At 42.1% G+C, this 16,595-nt stretch overlaps 1 protein-coding gene and 1 long non-coding RNA gene across 4 annotated transcripts in view; one reads left to right on the top strand and one right to left on the bottom strand.

Annotated features, from left to right (window-relative positions):
• Positions 1-238: 238 nt before the first annotated feature.
• Positions 239-1,524, bottom strand: LOC139439619 (uncharacterized). Its single transcript, XR_011649566.1, has 2 exons — positions 1,234-1,524; positions 239-610 (listed from the first exon to the last, which is right to left on the bottom strand). It is a non-coding gene; the product is annotated as an uncharacterized lncRNA (long non-coding RNA).
• An 8,773-nt stretch (positions 1,525-10,297) lies between these two features.
• Positions 10,298-16,595, top strand: part of CYP4X1 (cytochrome P450 family 4 subfamily X member 1) — a 43,349-nt gene continuing 37,051 nt past the window's right edge. The window contains exons 1-3 of one of the 3 annotated variants that reach the window (XM_058303628.2): positions 10,299-10,530; positions 13,009-13,124; positions 15,656-15,731. Coding sequence is in view for 1 of the 3 variants with exons in the window: in XM_071217466.1 (XP_071073567.1) it covers positions 10,525-10,530 (6 nt within the window). In the remaining 2 variants the exon portion in view is untranslated. Of the gene's footprint in view, positions 10,531-13,008; positions 13,125-15,655; positions 15,732-16,595 lie in introns of all 3 variants that reach the window. The other 2 variants (XM_012530797.3, XM_071217466.1) reach the window with 2 other exon arrangements.

The raw sequence follows: 16,595 nt of genomic DNA, 5'->3' as shown, positions 1-16,595 counted from the left end.
CCTTCACCCAGGGTCCTCCAAAGATTACATCTTTTAATACATTTTTAATTTATTTTTAAAAGATACATAGATCACATAAAATGTTACATTAAAAAATACAGGAGGTTCCCATATGCCTAACTCCCCACACCCCTTGTTGAGACCAACTCAACATAAGAAATGGCTCGAACAGGAGGTGTTGCAGAACTTAAGAAAGAGACACAAGAGGTAGGATAAGATGGGAACAGGGGACTCAGAGTCTCGAGGACTAGGAAACTTGACCCAAGCTTCCACATCGTATTTATTGAATATCTCAGGGATGGGAGGATAGTTACTTTTTTATTCTTTATATAACATTTTCTCAAAGCAATCATGTCCACATTTTTCCCATGTATGCTGTTCAAAGTTTAAATATTTCTTTCTGCAAACAATTACAGGTTGTTCAGGGCAGTCTTCCATCCTGAAAGGACCTGATGTTCTAAGGTCCATGCCCTCATTTGTGCGTGGAAGCATTTTACCTCTGGCCACATCTCCACATTCCTGCCTTTCTGTTTTTGCAAAGTAATGAAAACAGTTCTGGTAGTTTCTTGATGTATTAATCCCCAGAGGGTTTGTTGCATGCATCTGAGGACTAAACACATACAAAACAGACTCTTAATCCATATCATAGGGTTCAGGGTTTTAATCCACCCTCAATTCCTGTCATAGTGTGTGAGGCAAGAAGCAATTGCAAATGAGCATGTTGAATGCTTGTTACGCGGGCTTGTAATTGAGAAATATCTAAGCTTAAATTATCTCTATGGCTTCACAAATGACGTTTTACTGATTCCCAAGGAAAATCACTGCTATTATATATATGGGGGGTCACACAAAACCTAGATATATTCCAATGATGTTTTAGATATAAATGCATATTTACAGTTTGTAATTCCTCTTCCAAGTTTAGAATAGCATTTTATACATAATCTATAACTGCAGTAGTTTATGCAACAACAAACAATAAGACTCCCAACTAGCAGACATTTAATGAATAGACTTTTCATTTTTCTTTAAAAAAATAATTTAAAGAAAACCATGACAAAGAAAAAGAAAGAAAGAAAGAAAGAAAAGCAGGGAAGGGAGATGGGTATAATCAAAAAGCTGCTCTGCTTCTTCTCAGGTCTCAATTGTATGGTTCTGGATCTTCATGAGGCATCTGCCTCCACAGTTCTAAAAGAGATGTTAGAGGAGTGGGCAGGTATGATAGACAGTTACCTGTCACTGCTAGCAGGCATCCCAGATGTTCTTCCACAGATTTCTCTCCCACAGAGGTGAGTCACAACAGCCCAGTGTTTCTGTCTTGTTTTTAGTATTTGCAATCCATCCTTGGAGAGGGATGGCAGCCTTCCAAGTGACTGGACACTATTGGGTTAAGCCTTTCACTTTCAGCAGGGCTCCCTATGCTGCACACAACTGCTTTTTTTATATTGTACTTTTGGCCCCTTCCCTGAATTGTGACTAAAACCCAAGGAGTACTTGTTTAGAATGTTGCCTCTGCCACACACCCCACCCAAAGCCAATGTCGGTGCTGGCCACATCCAATTCACAGGGTAAGTTAAGGTCCACCTCTGCCCTCCCTTTTTTTTTATTTTTTAAAGCAGCCTGCTGGAGGTGCTCCTACTCCCATGAAGGACCTCTCCCAATTAACACATACAATGGTTTGAATATTTGAACTAAGTGAGGGATGAAAGATTTTTAGTATTCCAACAATAATACAAATTCCATTAACATGAGAAAACTTAGTACTTTATCAATTACAGCAGAGGGTATAGTTTTGTCTTACCCAACCAAACAACATTTAAGAATTTGATAGAGCAGCAGGGACCTTGAAGCCTGTCCCAATTGTTTGCCTATCCCAATCTCTTAAGATAAGATGCTATTGTCTCTGATTCTTTTAATTCTGAAAAAAAGGATTACTAGTTAACGTAATGTCATTAGTAGGGTTTCAGCCACAGATTTCTTCTACACAGCCAGATTCTTTGCCACCAGGCCATGAAAGATCTTTGGGCTATGCACACAGCCTTGGGGAAGCACTGCAAAAGTTCATTGTTGGGTTTTCCACAGGCAGGAGAATGTGGGCTGGCTTGACTTGCCTAAGGAAATACTAAGGAAAGTCTTAGCAAGTTTTAAAACAAAGTGATAGTGACACAGTTGGATATTAATTTCTTGCAACAACCTAGCAATATTTGGGACTGCTGCATGTAGCAGTGGTGTTGTTTCTGTGACACAATCTATATTTTTTAAGAATAATTACAACCATAATTAACAGCATTGTACTTTTATCTAATATTATGGTGAAACATTGGTAAATTTTCAGGAGTTTTATACATTCTTAAAGTATTCATATGAACTTTTTACTCACACAACTTAATTAACAGAGGGTTAAAGAACACTTTTAATTTTATAACACTTTTAAACACTTTCCATTCAACTTATAACATATTAAAGGAACATAACTATTTTATTATCTTAATTTTTTCAAGGTAAAAAAACAAATCTTTTGCAATAGTTTGAAATAAAAAAATACTTTTCAGGATCTGACTGTTCCTTTGAAAGTGATGACTTGTTTGTTTTAAAAAGAAAAACTAAGAAACAATAAGGTTAAAGTACAAGAAGCTATTTTGATAAAACCAGACCTTTTTTTTTTGTATACTGATTATTCAGGAGAAAAACTCTTTATAAACTTTTACTAAAACAGACTAATGACTTGAGAAACTTTGAGAAATGACAAAATTTAACTTTGTATTAGTATACTATTTGATACTAAAGCTTTTAAAACTTTATACATAGATCCATCAAATCTTACTCAACTTTAACCGTAAAAGTTCCTTTTCCACGAACATTCTGCACTTTCTGTATTCATTCAGGTTTTGTCTCAGATTTCACTCTTTCTTAATAACCAATCATTTTATCCTAGGACAAAATTATTTTCTGTTTCCGTAATAATAAAAACACATTCTATACACCCTACATACATAAGTTACCAAAATGATTTTGGAAACTGTCTCCAAGCAAACCTCTTACAACATACAATTACCAACAACACTAAACTTGTCAGAATAGTGATTCAATTTGGTTATACGCAAATATAACATTTCTTCACTTTAAACACTTAGTAGCTGCAATACTAGAAACAGTCTTTTAGAAACAAGTTGGCAGGGGAGGCTGGCTGCCAACAAGTTTTACTGTTATTATTATCAATTCAGTTTTTGTTTAATAATGACTTCTTGGAATTAGCCACTTAAACCTTTTATTCAAATAATGCTTCCACAAGCTTATTATAATTATTTATAACCATATAGACTACAGTTATTTTATTTTAAGACAAATTTCACCTTCACAGAACACATTCCCTTACTTAAAGTTACCACAATACCTTCTACAACTTGCCATATGCATTCAAGTTTTATTCTGCATATTTTCATTTTGATTTTATGAAAATGAGCCATCTTATTTTAGGTCAAAACACAGTTTTTTAAACAAATGTATTAAATTTCAGTCAGCTTTCCCACAAACTTTTTACCTTTTTTAATATTCATTTAAGTTTTATATCCTTCATTTTATCCCGTGAAGAAAAATAAACTATTCCTTTCAATTTAGGTAAGAACTATTTTTTTTTTTAAGATTTATTTATTTATTTAATTCCCCACCCCTCCCCCGGCTGTCTGTTCTCTGTGCCTGTTTGCTGCATCTTGTTTCTTTGTCGCTTCTGTTGTCTTCAGCGGCATGGGAAGTGTGGGTAGTGCCATTCCTGGGCAGGCTGCACCTTCTTTCGCGCTGGGCGGCTCTCCTTACAGGTACACTCCTTGCGTGTGGGGCTCCCCTACGCGGGGGACACCCCTGCGTGGCAGGGCACTCCTTGCGCGCATCAGCACTGTGCATGGGCCAGCTCCACACGGGTCAGGGAGGCCCAGGGTTTGAACCGTGGACCTCCCATGTGGTAGATGGACGCCCTAACCACTGGGCCAAGTCCGTTTCCCAAGAACTATTTTTTATGAAGAATCTTGTAGTAATTTTGTTAATCAAGACTTACAATTTTTATCATTGTAGAGATCTTATTAACATTTAAACTATGTATTAATATAAGTGCTTATTTAATTTTTGGCCATTTGAATAAAGCTCTTTTAGAAATTTATACTTATCTATTTATATTACATCTGCAGGTATCAAAATACACACTGACATTGAACAAACAGACAAACACAAAAACAATTACAACATACCAATAGAAACATAAAGCTTATTCATTTGACCCATAATTCTTACTCTTTTGGTATAGCTGTTTCCAAGCCCTCCATCATTTCACATCTTTGATTTTACTGCTTTTAAGACTTCCTCTGGAATCCATGTTGCCTTCAACATGCAAGCTTGTTCTTGGAAACACTTTTATTAGTAATCAGCAACCAGTTAGGATAACCTGAACAGCATAAATGCAGTTAAGCTCTTATTTAGCAGTTTAGACAGATTGTTAACATACATTTTTTGGATTACTACTCTTTAAAACTATACTGAGACTTGAAGTTCAGGAGTAAGCTATTGATTCAAAACTGAAAATTCCTTTTAACACCTTGATAAGGGAAACAGACTTGGCCCAGTGGTTAGGGCATCTGTCTACCACATGGGAGGTCCACGGTTCAAACCCCGGGCCTCCTTGACCCTTGTGGAGCTGGCCCATGCGCAGTGCTGATGCGTGCAAGGTGTGCCCTGCCACGCAGGGGTGTCCCCCACGTAGGGGAGCCCCACGCGCAAGGAGTGCGCCTGTAAGGAGAGCCGCCCAGCGCCAAAGAAAGTGCAGCCTGCCCAGGAATGGCGCCGCCCACACTTCCCGTGCCGCTGACGACAACAGAAGCGGACAAAGAAACAAGACGCAACAAATAGACACAGAGAACGGACAACCCGGGGGGGGGGGGTGGGGATTAAAAATAAATAAATAAATCTTAAAAACAACAACAACAACAACAACAGCAAAACAAAACACCTTGATAAAAATTTTGTACTAATTTTATTCATTTGGCTACATAGGCCAATCAGAATCAGCATGTAAACAAAACAAAGAACACCAAAGTTGCCATGTTTTCCTCCTCTCCCAACAGCTTAATTCTATCAGCCCCCACTAGCCCATAGCCACATTATCATGTAGGCAGCAGAGGGGTTGCACAGTTGCTGCCAAAATATTTTCCTTACATTAGTCAACACTTTAACAGAGAGTTTCCTTACAAGCATGTTTCACTAACAAGGACCCTATTTAGCCCTTTTGCCTGTGCAAGATGTTGTATTTGTGAGTTAACCTTTCCTTGCACAAGCAGCTCAACATGATTTCCCTCCGTTCTAGCCTGCAAGATTCCTTTGTAAAGAGGATACTTTAGGGTGGGTATTTCCAGGCACAGGTGTAAGGGGTGGAGGAAGAAAAGGTATATCAGCTTCCTCAAAATTAATTAAAGGAGGGGCCGTAGGCAAAGACAGTTTAGAATCAAAACCTTTAGAAAATTTTATAGGGGAAGAGTCATCATGGACCTTTTCTTCATCTTCTTCTTCATCCTCTGTTTGTAAATTTTCTAGGGCAGACTTAATGATAGTGCACATAGGCCAGATAGTAACAGGGGTGGAAGCCCCTTGAACACGTAATTTTTAAAATTCCTTATCATTTTATCATTCCCAATCAGTTAATTCTAAACTACCCAATATTGGGAACCATGAATGGTGAGCCTCAACAACTTGTAAAAGCTCCATAATATGGGACTTACTAGCTTTAGCTCCCCCTGCTTTGAGGAGCTGTTTCAGGAGACAGACATAAGGATAATACTTGGTTGCACTATCTACATTTCCCATTGTAATCCTGTTTAAAATACCCGAGAGTGTTCCTACCAATTGAAGGCTTAAGGCTCAGGACTATTGCAACCACTCGGGGCTCTATGACGTTACTCCAGTGATCCTTCTCCTATTCAAGCCCCACATTGGGTGCCAGATGTTGAGATTGGCTCAACATAAGGAACAGCTCAAATGGGAGGCATCACACAACTTAAGAATGAGACACAAGAAGTAGGAAAAGATGGGAACAGGGGACTCAGAGTCTCAAGGACTAAGAAACTCGACCCAAGCTTCCACATCATATTTATTGAATATCTCAGGGGTGGGAGTATAGTTATTTTTTATTCTTTAGATAACATTTTGCCAGAGTAATCACACCCACATTTTCCCCATGTATGCTGTGGAAGATTTAAATGTTTCTTTCTGTAAACAATTACAGGTTGTTCAGGACAGTGTTCCATCCTGAAAGGACCTGAAGTTCTAAGGTCCGTACCCTCATTTGCGTTATGGAAACATTTTAACCTCCAGCCATTTCTCCACACCCCCTACTTTCCCCACATCAACAACTTCTTTCATTAGTGTGGTACATTCATTGCAATTGATGAATACATTTTGGAGCACTGCTACATAGCACAGTTTATAGTTTACACTCTCTCCCAGTCCATTCTGTGGATTATGGCAGGATATTTAATCTCCTGCATCTGTCCCTAAAGTATTATTCAGGACAATTTCAAGTCCCAGAAATGCCCTGTATCACCCCTCCTTTCCCCTCTCCCTGCCTTCAGCAACTCCCATGGCCACTGTCTCTACATCAATGATATAATTTCTTCCATTGCTAGAGTCACAATAATTCTATAGTAGAATACCATAAATCCACTCTAATCCATATTGAGGACCCTGGGGTGGCAATGCCCACTCCACCTCACAGTTGAGAGAGGGCTTTGATCCCACATAGTTGGTGGATGGGACTCTAGTGCCCACAGCTGTAGACTCTTTCGGTTACTTGGTGTGGTGGTTGTTCATCCTTACCTCCTCCCTGTCAGCTGACCTGGGTAAGTCCTATGAACCGGAGAGTAGGTGTTGCAACACCACTGAGGCTCAGGGCCCAGCTGGCACATGGACAGCCCAGAAATTCAAGTCCCCTGGGCATATACCAACCCCAGTATCAAGCACAGTGTCAATATAAGGGACAGGAGAGGTATGTGTAGAGAAGTCACATCTGAGTCCAACTCCATCATGCTCAGGAGCACAAATTCCAAAGTAGCGCCCACTGTCAAGGCACCAAACTCTGGAGCCATCTGCCATGACTGTAGGACTAGGGTGTCTCCGTAGCTCTCAGGAGCACCACTACCTGGAGTTGTATCTACTTTGGCTGTCTCTAAGATCTTGTTGAGATGTGCATAAGGACAACCCCTCTGATGACCTCCCATTCATTTTGAAGTCTCTTAGCCATATAAACTCATTTGTCTTTACCATTCACCCTTTTATTCAAGGTCTTTTTCTAGTTGTATCACCAGTCAATGCTTAGTAGTAATCCCTCAGTACCAATGAGGCTTATCCCCAGGAGTCATATCCCCTGCTGGAGGAAGGTAATGCATTTATATTCTGAGTTTGGCTTAGAGAGTGGCCACATTTGAGCAACATGGAGGCTCTCAGGGGGTAACTCTTAGGCACCCTGCGACACTAGGGCAAGTTGAAATTTCAAGCACAACAGGCAGTATCAAAGGCCCATCATTGAACTATCCTTCTTCACTGGTCATTGCACTTGCACTTGGGGATTGTTGTCGTCCTATTGGGGAATGCGGCACAGCTCCCCAAGATGGGAACCCAGCACTCTCTCAGTTGTCATGTGAATCTCTACCTACTGTGTCATTACCCAATGAATATCTGAACATACCTATATACCCTATATGCATGCCTAGTCAAACTCCTTCCCATGCATTCCCCATCAATGACACCCCACAACAATGCTCCTCCCCTGCCGTAGTTGAACCCCAATGTGATCCAAAACATTCAATTAATAGGAAAATGAAATCGTACTAAATTGTTTTTTATCTCTATAAATTGTCATTTTGAGAACATCACATTATGTGACCTTTTGAGGCTGGCTTTTTTACTCAGTGTAATAATGCCTTTGAGTTCCATCTAAGTTGTTGCATGCATCAATAGTTTGTTCCTTTTTATTGCTTAACAATACACTATATTACGGATATTTGACAGTTTAACCTTTCAACTATTGAAGAATCTGTTGAAGTTTTGGGCTACTGCAAATAAAGTTGCAATGAACATTCATTTATGGTTTTTAAGTGACATATATTTTCTTTTTTTTAAAGATTTATTTACTTTATTTATTTTTCTCCCCTTCCCCCCCACCCCCCCCCCCCCGGTTGTCTTTTCTCTGTGTCTATTTGCTGTGTGTTCTTCTTTGTCAGCTTCTGTTGTTGTCAGCAGAAAGGGAATCCGTGTTTCTTTTTTTTTTGTTGGCGTCATCTTGTGTCAGCTGTCCGTGTGCACGCTGCCATTCCTGGGCAGGCTGAACTTTCTTTCATGCTGGGCAACTCTCCTTATGGGGTGCACTCCTTGCACATGGGGCTCCCCTACGCAGGGACATCCCTGCGTGGCACGGCACTCCTTGCATGCATCAGCACTGCATGTGGGCCAGCTCCACACGGGTCAAGGAGGCCCGGGGTTTGAACTGCGGACCTCCCATGTGATAGACGGATGCCCCAATCACTGGGCCAAGTCCGCTTCCCCCTATATTTTCACTTCTCTGAGATAATGCCCAGGAGTTCAACTGCTTGTTTGTGTGACAAGTGAATGTTTAGTTTTTTAAGAAACTGCCAAATGAGTGGTTGCACATTCCTACTGGCAATGTATAAAAGATTTAGGTTTTCTGTATCCTTGCCAGCACTTGGCATTGTCATTATATTTTATTTTATCTCTTCTTTTTTTATTTGGGGGGGGTTGTCAAGCAATAGGCCCATGCACAGTGCCGATGCACTCTATGAATGCCCTGCCACACAGGGATGTCCCCCGCATAAGGGAGCCCCACGCGCAAGTAGTGCGCCCCGTAAGGAGAGCCATCCAGTGCAAAAGAAAGTGCAGCTTGCCCAGGAGTGGCGCCGCACACACGGAGAGCTAACACAACAAGATGACACAACGTGCCGCTGACAACAACAGAAGCAGACAAAGAACACGCAGCAAATAGACACAAAAACAGACAATTGGGGTGGGGGGAGGAGATAGAAATAAATAAATAAATAAATAAATAAATAAATAAATAAATAAATAAATAAATAAAATCTTTTTAAAAAGGCTAATTGCAAGACTGATGATTTTTCATCATTTAGAATTAAATTTCTAGATTTATGTCTCATTTCCAGGCATTTTGTTCATTTGCTTGCAAATGGGGAAAATTCGTATCACACGAAACTCATAAAGATAAGTAAGCTAAAATGCAGACCCAAGAGCCTGATTCTTTTAAGACTCTGACAGTTCTGTTTTGTCTAGTGAATAGGAGGCATTTTCCTCCGTGCTTCTCCTCCCATTGAAGTAAAAGGTCATTTACCACTTGGTGTGGCCAGGCCCCACATGCTTAGAAGCTGCCAGCCCAGTAGCCATGTTCATGTAACCAAAATGAAAGGCAGACAACTGACTAGCAAGCCTGAAACACTGAGTGCAGGGCAACAATCTTCTCTAAGCAAGGGTCTGGAGATGCACTGAGGCAGGTGGGCAGGAGGAGGACATTCCCTGGCAAAGGAGGACGAACAGTGCTTTCTCCAGTAGATCCAGGATTTCACAAGTATAGAGATAGATGTGGGTTGATCCCAGGGTCGTTTTATGAGATGGAAGAGGCACAGAAGCTAGGTACTGGTGATCAACTTGTGTGGGATGGCATCAGCCTCAGACATGTCAGGGCTAGCAGGGCCTTTGGTAGGAATTTGGTCAGAAAAAATCTCATTATTGCTGGTTCCTAAAACCCCTGAAGACTTGGCACTGTTATTCCTGCTTCATAGCTGGTATGATTCTTCAAATATTATACTTTCTTCTATCATTGTTGACCTTTGTTTCCCTAGTAGATGGAAACCTTTCAGAAAGTTGGAGCTTGAAATACTTGAATGAGCTCTATAGTTCAGAACACCTCTCTGTGGTGGTGCTTTAACCATCATTTTGTTCATGAACCACAAGGTAATCTTTCCAGGAAGCAGATTTGGCTCAGTGGATCAAGGTAGGTAGATTTGGCCTACCACATGGGAAGTCCAGGGTTCAAACCCAGGGCCTCCTGACCCATGTGCTGGGCTGGCCCATGTGCAGTGCTGGTGCATGCAAGGAGTACCATGCCACACAGGGGTGTCCCCCGTGTAGAGGAGCCCCACGCACAAGGAGTGCACCCTGTAAGGAGAGCCGCCCAGCATGAAAAAAGTAGAGCCTGCCCAGGAATGGTGCCACACACACGGATTGCTGACGCAGCAAGATGAAGCAACAAAAAGAGACACAGATTCCTGGTGCCACTTACAAGAATACAAGCGGACACAGAACATAGAGTGAACGGACACAAAGAGCAGACAACTGGAGGCGGGAGGACAGGGAAGGGGAGAGAAAAAAAAAGGCAGTCATTCCATGCATTGCATTGTAGACAGCCAGCTCCAAGGCTGAAGCTGCAGTGACGCCGCTCCCGAGCCTACTTTATCTCTTCTAATGGAGGTACAACGATATTTCATTGTGGTCTTAATTTCCATTTCCCCTAGGACTAATGAAGTCCAATATATTTTCATGTGTTTATTGTCCACCCATATATCATTTTGGGTAAAATATTCCTTCATGTCTTTTGCCTATTTTCTAATTAGATTTTTTGTTGAGTGTTGAGAGTTATTTATGTGTTTTAGATACAAGCCCTTTGTCAGATATGTGGTTTGCAAATATTTTTTTTCCAGTTTGTAGCTTGTGTTCTTCTTATTCTCTTAACTGGGTCTTTCAAAGAGCAAAAGTTTTGATTTTTTTAAAAATTTTGATTAAGTCCAATTTATTTACTTCTTCTTTTATGGATTGTGCTTTTGGTGTCAAGTCTAAAAACACTTCATTAAGCCTTAGGTCCAGAATATTTTCTCCTGTTTTCTTCTTGATTTCTTTTGATTTTCCAGAAGGATATCATGTTTTTCATTAACCATTTCTGTAGTCCTCTCTCTGTGTAGGTCAGCCCTCTGATATGCCACTTTTGTATATATTCCTTCATTTGGTCCTCCCACCACTCCTGAAATGTAGGTCAACATAAGCCTCATTTCACAACTAAGGAACCTGAGACACAGGTCCCAGGGTAAATTAAATTTAAAAGTGAGATTATACTTGGTCCCTGGTTCCAACTTTGGCTCTTGGCAGCTGTTGCAAAAGGGCTGGCATGTTTATTGTCTCACATCTGTGCTGTTCCTCTTCCGGGCTGGATATTTTTGGAATCAGTTGCAGGGAGTTTGTGAGCTGCTTAGGAAGGGGGTTGGAGGGAAGAAAAGAGCCAAGGTCAGATTGACCAGCCAGTCTTGAATAATCTGAGGTGAGGAATCAGAACAAAATGAAGCATCCGGTATAGGGGCTAAATTACTTGACGAAAGAGAGACCCATCTGAATATCTGCAAGGGATACTATATCTGGGCCCAGATGAAGAAGTTGTGGTCAAAGTATGGATCAAGACTCAATACAGGGAAACGGACTTTGGCCCAGTGGTTAGGGCGTCCGTCTACCATATGGGAGGTCCGCGGTTCAAACCCCGGGCCTCCTTGACCCGTGTGGAGCTGGCCATGCGCAGTGCTGATGCGCGCAAGGAGTGCCGTGCCACGCAGGGTGTCCCCCGCGTGGGGGAGCCCCACGCGCAAGGAGTGCGCCCGTAAGGAGAGCCGCCCAGCGTGAAAAGAAAGGGCAGCCTGCCCAGAAAATGGCGACGCCCACACTTCCCGTGCCGTGCCGCTGACGACAACAGAAGCGGACAAAGAAACAAGACGCAGCAAATAGACACCAAGAACAGACAACCAGGGGAGGGGGGGAAATTAAATAAATAAATAAATCTTTAAAAAAAAAAAAAAAAGACTCAATACAATGTGGAATCTAAGCCCCCTCTTGATCTAGAGGTGGAGTGGACATCACCATCCCAGGGTCCACAGAATGGAGAAATAAAATATGGATTAGAGTGGATTTACTGATATTCTACTATAAAACTATTGTGACTAGTAATAGAAGAAATTGTAGCATTGAGGTGGAGAAAGTGGCCACAGTAGTTGCTGAGGGCAGGGAGAGGGAAGAAGAGATGTGATGAGGGGGCATTTTTGGCGCTTTGGAATTGTCCTAAATGATATTGCAGGGTCAGATGCTGGACATTATATATCCTGCCATGACCCACTGAATGTACTGGGGGAGAGTGTGAACTACAGGGCAAACTATCATCCACGTTATGCAGCAGTGCTCCAAAATGTGTTCACCGAGTGCAATGAGTGTGCCACAACGATGGGGAAGGTTGTTGTGGGAGGAGTGGGGTGGGGGTATGGGGGTATACAGGAACCTCTTATATTTTTTTATAATGTAACCTTTTCTGTGATGTATGTATCTTCAAAAAATACAATTTACAAAAATGATGGGGTGGGGGGGTGAGGAGTGGGTTATATGGAAAACTCTTTTTTTTTTAATGTAACATTCTATGTAATCTATTGACTTTAATTTTTAAAAATGTGTTAATTAAAAAAAAAAAAAGACTCAGTACAGAAAGCTGGAACTTAGTGGTGAGGGCGAAGCCAAATGCTCCAGCTTCCAGGGTGGAACAGACACTCTGTCCACCCCCACCATGTTTCCAAGGCCCTTCCTTAGCCTGTGACTCATATTTTGGGAGTCAGGGTAGAAGCTCAGTCAATTCCCCTTCTTCTGGAGGGCTCAGAGCCTTTGGCTTCCCTTCTCAGGTATGGATGCTTTCTATGTGTGCTTGGCATTTTCAAAGAGGCTGGACTCCACACAGAGTCCACTAAGATTTCTTAATGGGCTTAGTGGTTGTCCCATGGGGTTAAAGATAGTTTGGCCTCTCAGGAGTTAATGTTGTAGTGTTGACCAGTCCTTCCTCCTTCTGTCCTGCCTGACAAACTGCTGACTCTATTTCTGAAGCATGTTTCAGATCTGATTCCTCCTCTCAAGCTGCTGTTGTGGTTGCAGGTCAGACCTTCTAACTGGTCTCCTTACCACAGACTACCTCCCACCTATTGGCCCATGGGATCATTCCAATGCCTTGCTTCGAAACCATCATGGGATTGGAATAGGTACTACCTATAGTAAGTACTCTAGCTTTCTTATGCAAGCAAGACTCATCACAAGTTGCATTCTTGTGTCCAGCTGCCTGTCCATCCACCTACCATTTTCCTCACCTATTCTCCACCCACACTGAACTTATGACCATTACCTAAAAACACCCTCTGCCTTTGCCCTTGTGGTTCCCTCCTTCAAACATGCCCTCTTTACCCCTGTTCTTTCTGTGCTTGACAAAATCTGGGGCAAATGACACTTCCTCTATGTTTGTCCCTGTTAGTTGTTGCTTTTTGTTTACCCATTTCCTACAGCACATCAAACAGTAAACTAGAGTTTGTCCACATGTATCAATCTCCCCACGAGTACTTTCAGGGCAATGATGACATCTGTTCCATATCCCCTAGCACACTGTCCCCTAGTTTGCTGAGAAGGTGGGTGTTAACCGAAATCGATAGTGTTGATCCTGGCTTTACCCAACGTGGACTGTCCTGATGCTTGAAGGTTGAGTTCAGAACAGAGAGAGGACTACAGAAACGCTGAGCCAGACCAGTTTCTAATAATGATTTCTTTTGATGGCAAGAATAATAGCACTGACTCATGATTCTTCTACCTCTTTTATTTGAATCTATAATTAGCACTATACCCATTAAGTATATATCTCAAAGGCGTAAATCTTCAGTCTGATCCCACGCTGGCTGAGCCCTGAATCTCAGCAGTATTGTGGTCAACATCTACTTTCCAGTTCTTTGGACTAACCAGGACAAGTAACAAAATGATGATGATGGACAAGTCCCATCCCAAAAAACAAAGAGTATCTACACCTGCAAGCAAAACAGTTCCTTCCATCTTCTCCATAATGGCTAAGCCCCCTCTCAATCTGAAGCAGAGCAGACATCATCCCAAATCCCTCAAAACTGAGGAATGAACAAACGTAAGCGGGGAGTACAACCACAGAGAAGGATAGCTTTTGCATCAGAGAGGGATAGCTTTTGCCAAACCCCTCAAACAATCCTACCACATTTTCCTGAGGTGTCCCAGGAAAACTGATGTCTGTTTTCCCTACAACTCAAAGGACCTTCATAGGACAAAGAAAGTCTGCATCAAGGTTTGGACCTGGCTCTGCTTCTGTGGAGAGCAGCTGGAAGTTTCTCAATTCAAAGGCTATGCATCTCTTATAGGACACGAGGGGCAGGAATAATCCTAGAGAGATGCATATTTGTTTTGTATTTCTGCTGTAGCATATTACCACAAAATTAGTGACTTAAAACAATGCAAATTTATCTATAGGTCAGAAGCCCGACATGGGTCTCACTGGGCTAAAAATCAAAGTTTCGGGGAGTGGATGTGGCTCAAGCAGTTGAGTGCCCACCTCCCACATAGGAGGTCCCAGATTCAGTTCCCCGTGCCTCCTAAAGAAGACAAACAACAAGTAGACAAGGGGCAAAAACAATGAGCAGATGAGCAAAAACAACAACAAGCAAGACAATGAGCAGACAATAGGCAAAAATAAATGAGCAGGAAGTGGACGTGGTTCAAGCAGTAGAGACCTGCCTCCCACATGGGAGGTCCTGGGTTTGGTTCCCGGTGCCTCCAAAAGAAAAAACAAAACAAAAACAGACAACAAGCAAAAAACAATGAGCAGATGAGCAAAAACAATGAATGAAAAGACAAAAGAGCCATCTGGGGCAGGAGGGCATTAAGGTGTCAGCAGGGCTACATTTCTTTCTGAATGCTCCGGAAAAATCCATTTACTTACTCTCCAGTTTCTAGAGACCACCCACATTACTTGGCTAGTGGCTCCCTTCCTCCATCGTAAAGTCAGTATCATTCCATCTCTCCACATTTAAGGATCCATGTGATTAGATTGGACCTACCCAAATAATTCAGAATACTCTCTCCATCTCAAGGTCCTTTACTTAATCACACCTGCTAAGTCCCTTTTGCCCTCTAAGGTTCTGAAGATAAGGATATGGACATATTTGGAGAGCCATTATTCTGCCTATCACAGAAGGTAATCTAAAAGTTAACTGAGGGATTTTTCCAAATAACTGTGGAGGTGTTTAAATCTGAGATATTAGGCAAATATAACCTTGAAAGATAATACAGCGTATTTGTTAGGATCCCTGACTCTGAATTTAGAACAAAGCAGTTTTAAATCCCAGTTCTGCTGTTTACTATCTGTGTAGTACTTTACCTCTTTGGAGACTCAGCCTTTTCTACCATAAAATAGGCATTTTTACAGCACTTCTTCATAGGGTTCTAGTGGAAGTCACGATTTGCCTTTGAGATTCTCCTTCAGAACCAAGGAACTCATCCCCCCAATTCCCAGATGTGTTGGCTACTAATGACTCAAAGCTGCATCTCTCTCCAGGAATTACCCTCTGATCATGAGTTGCCTCGCTAAAGGTTATGCCTAATCAATGTGGGCAAAGACCTGACCCTTGCCTCAACTGGGACATTTCTGAAAGGCCAGCCAAGCTTCAGAACTCTTCATGAGATTGGTTTATGACACTGTTACAGCTCTATTGAAGTTCAACTTCTCTCTCTCTCTCTGCAGAAACCTGCTTCACATATGTTGTTCCCAAGACTACTCCCGAGGTCATTTCCCACTTGAGAATCTCAGGATCTCAGAGGTGAGGAAACCCAACTTGGTGCCAAAGCCCATCCTAGGAGGCAGACTCTGAAATGGTATTTTGGAGCTGGATCACCTACCAGCTACCTAGCTGGCAATGCAGACCCTATCACTAAGAATCAGGAGAGTATGAAGAGGCTCTAGCATGCTATAGAGGTGCAACTGGCATAACTTTCATTGGTGGTTAATTGGATGGGATAATAGGAAAAGAATGCACTGCTATGTGCAATATCTCAGGTGATTGAGGTATTGGGAAAATAGTGATTATAGAGATCATGGACTGGAGTTGGATGATGACTGCTAAGGCAATAAATGTACTAAAGAAATGCAAAGGCAGAGGATGGCAATGTTTGGATATACTCATAGTGGCAACAATTAAAAACCACAGCAGGGGGGGTACTGGGTTCCTGGCCAGTGGTGCTCTGTCGTGGTCCCTAGGGGAGCAGCGACAGTCTCCCAGGTGCAGCGGCGGGGACCGGGAGGGAGTGAGGGTTCAACAGTGAGCCCCTGACGCTAATGACTATGCTTGTGAGCTGATAAGCCTAAAATAAGAACAAGGCCTAGAGCAGCGTTTTGCCTGGGAATTTCCTCCTGTCAGCCTTCATATTACTCAAATGTGGCCAGTCTCAAAGCCAAACTCAGCATGTAAATGCAATGCCTTCCCCCCAGCGTGGGACATGACACCCAGGGATGAGCCTCCCTGGCCCCGAGGGACCACTATCAACTACCAACTGATGACGCAACTGGAAAATGACCTCATATGGAAGGTTCAACGCGGATCAGCAGAATATCCCTGTCTACATAAAATAACATGACTTTAAAATGCTGGTTGACCTAATGTAAGGGGGAAATGGAAAGGAGAAAT

Source organism: Dasypus novemcinctus, chromosome 9 (assembly GCF_030445035.2).
Source record: "Dasypus novemcinctus isolate mDasNov1 chromosome 9, mDasNov1.1.hap2, whole genome shotgun sequence".
Classification (NCBI taxonomy): Eukaryota; Metazoa; Chordata; class Mammalia; order Cingulata; family Dasypodidae; genus Dasypus; species Dasypus novemcinctus.
Note: the sequence above shows the minus strand (reverse complement) of the source record. Positions and strands in the feature narration are given on the sequence as shown.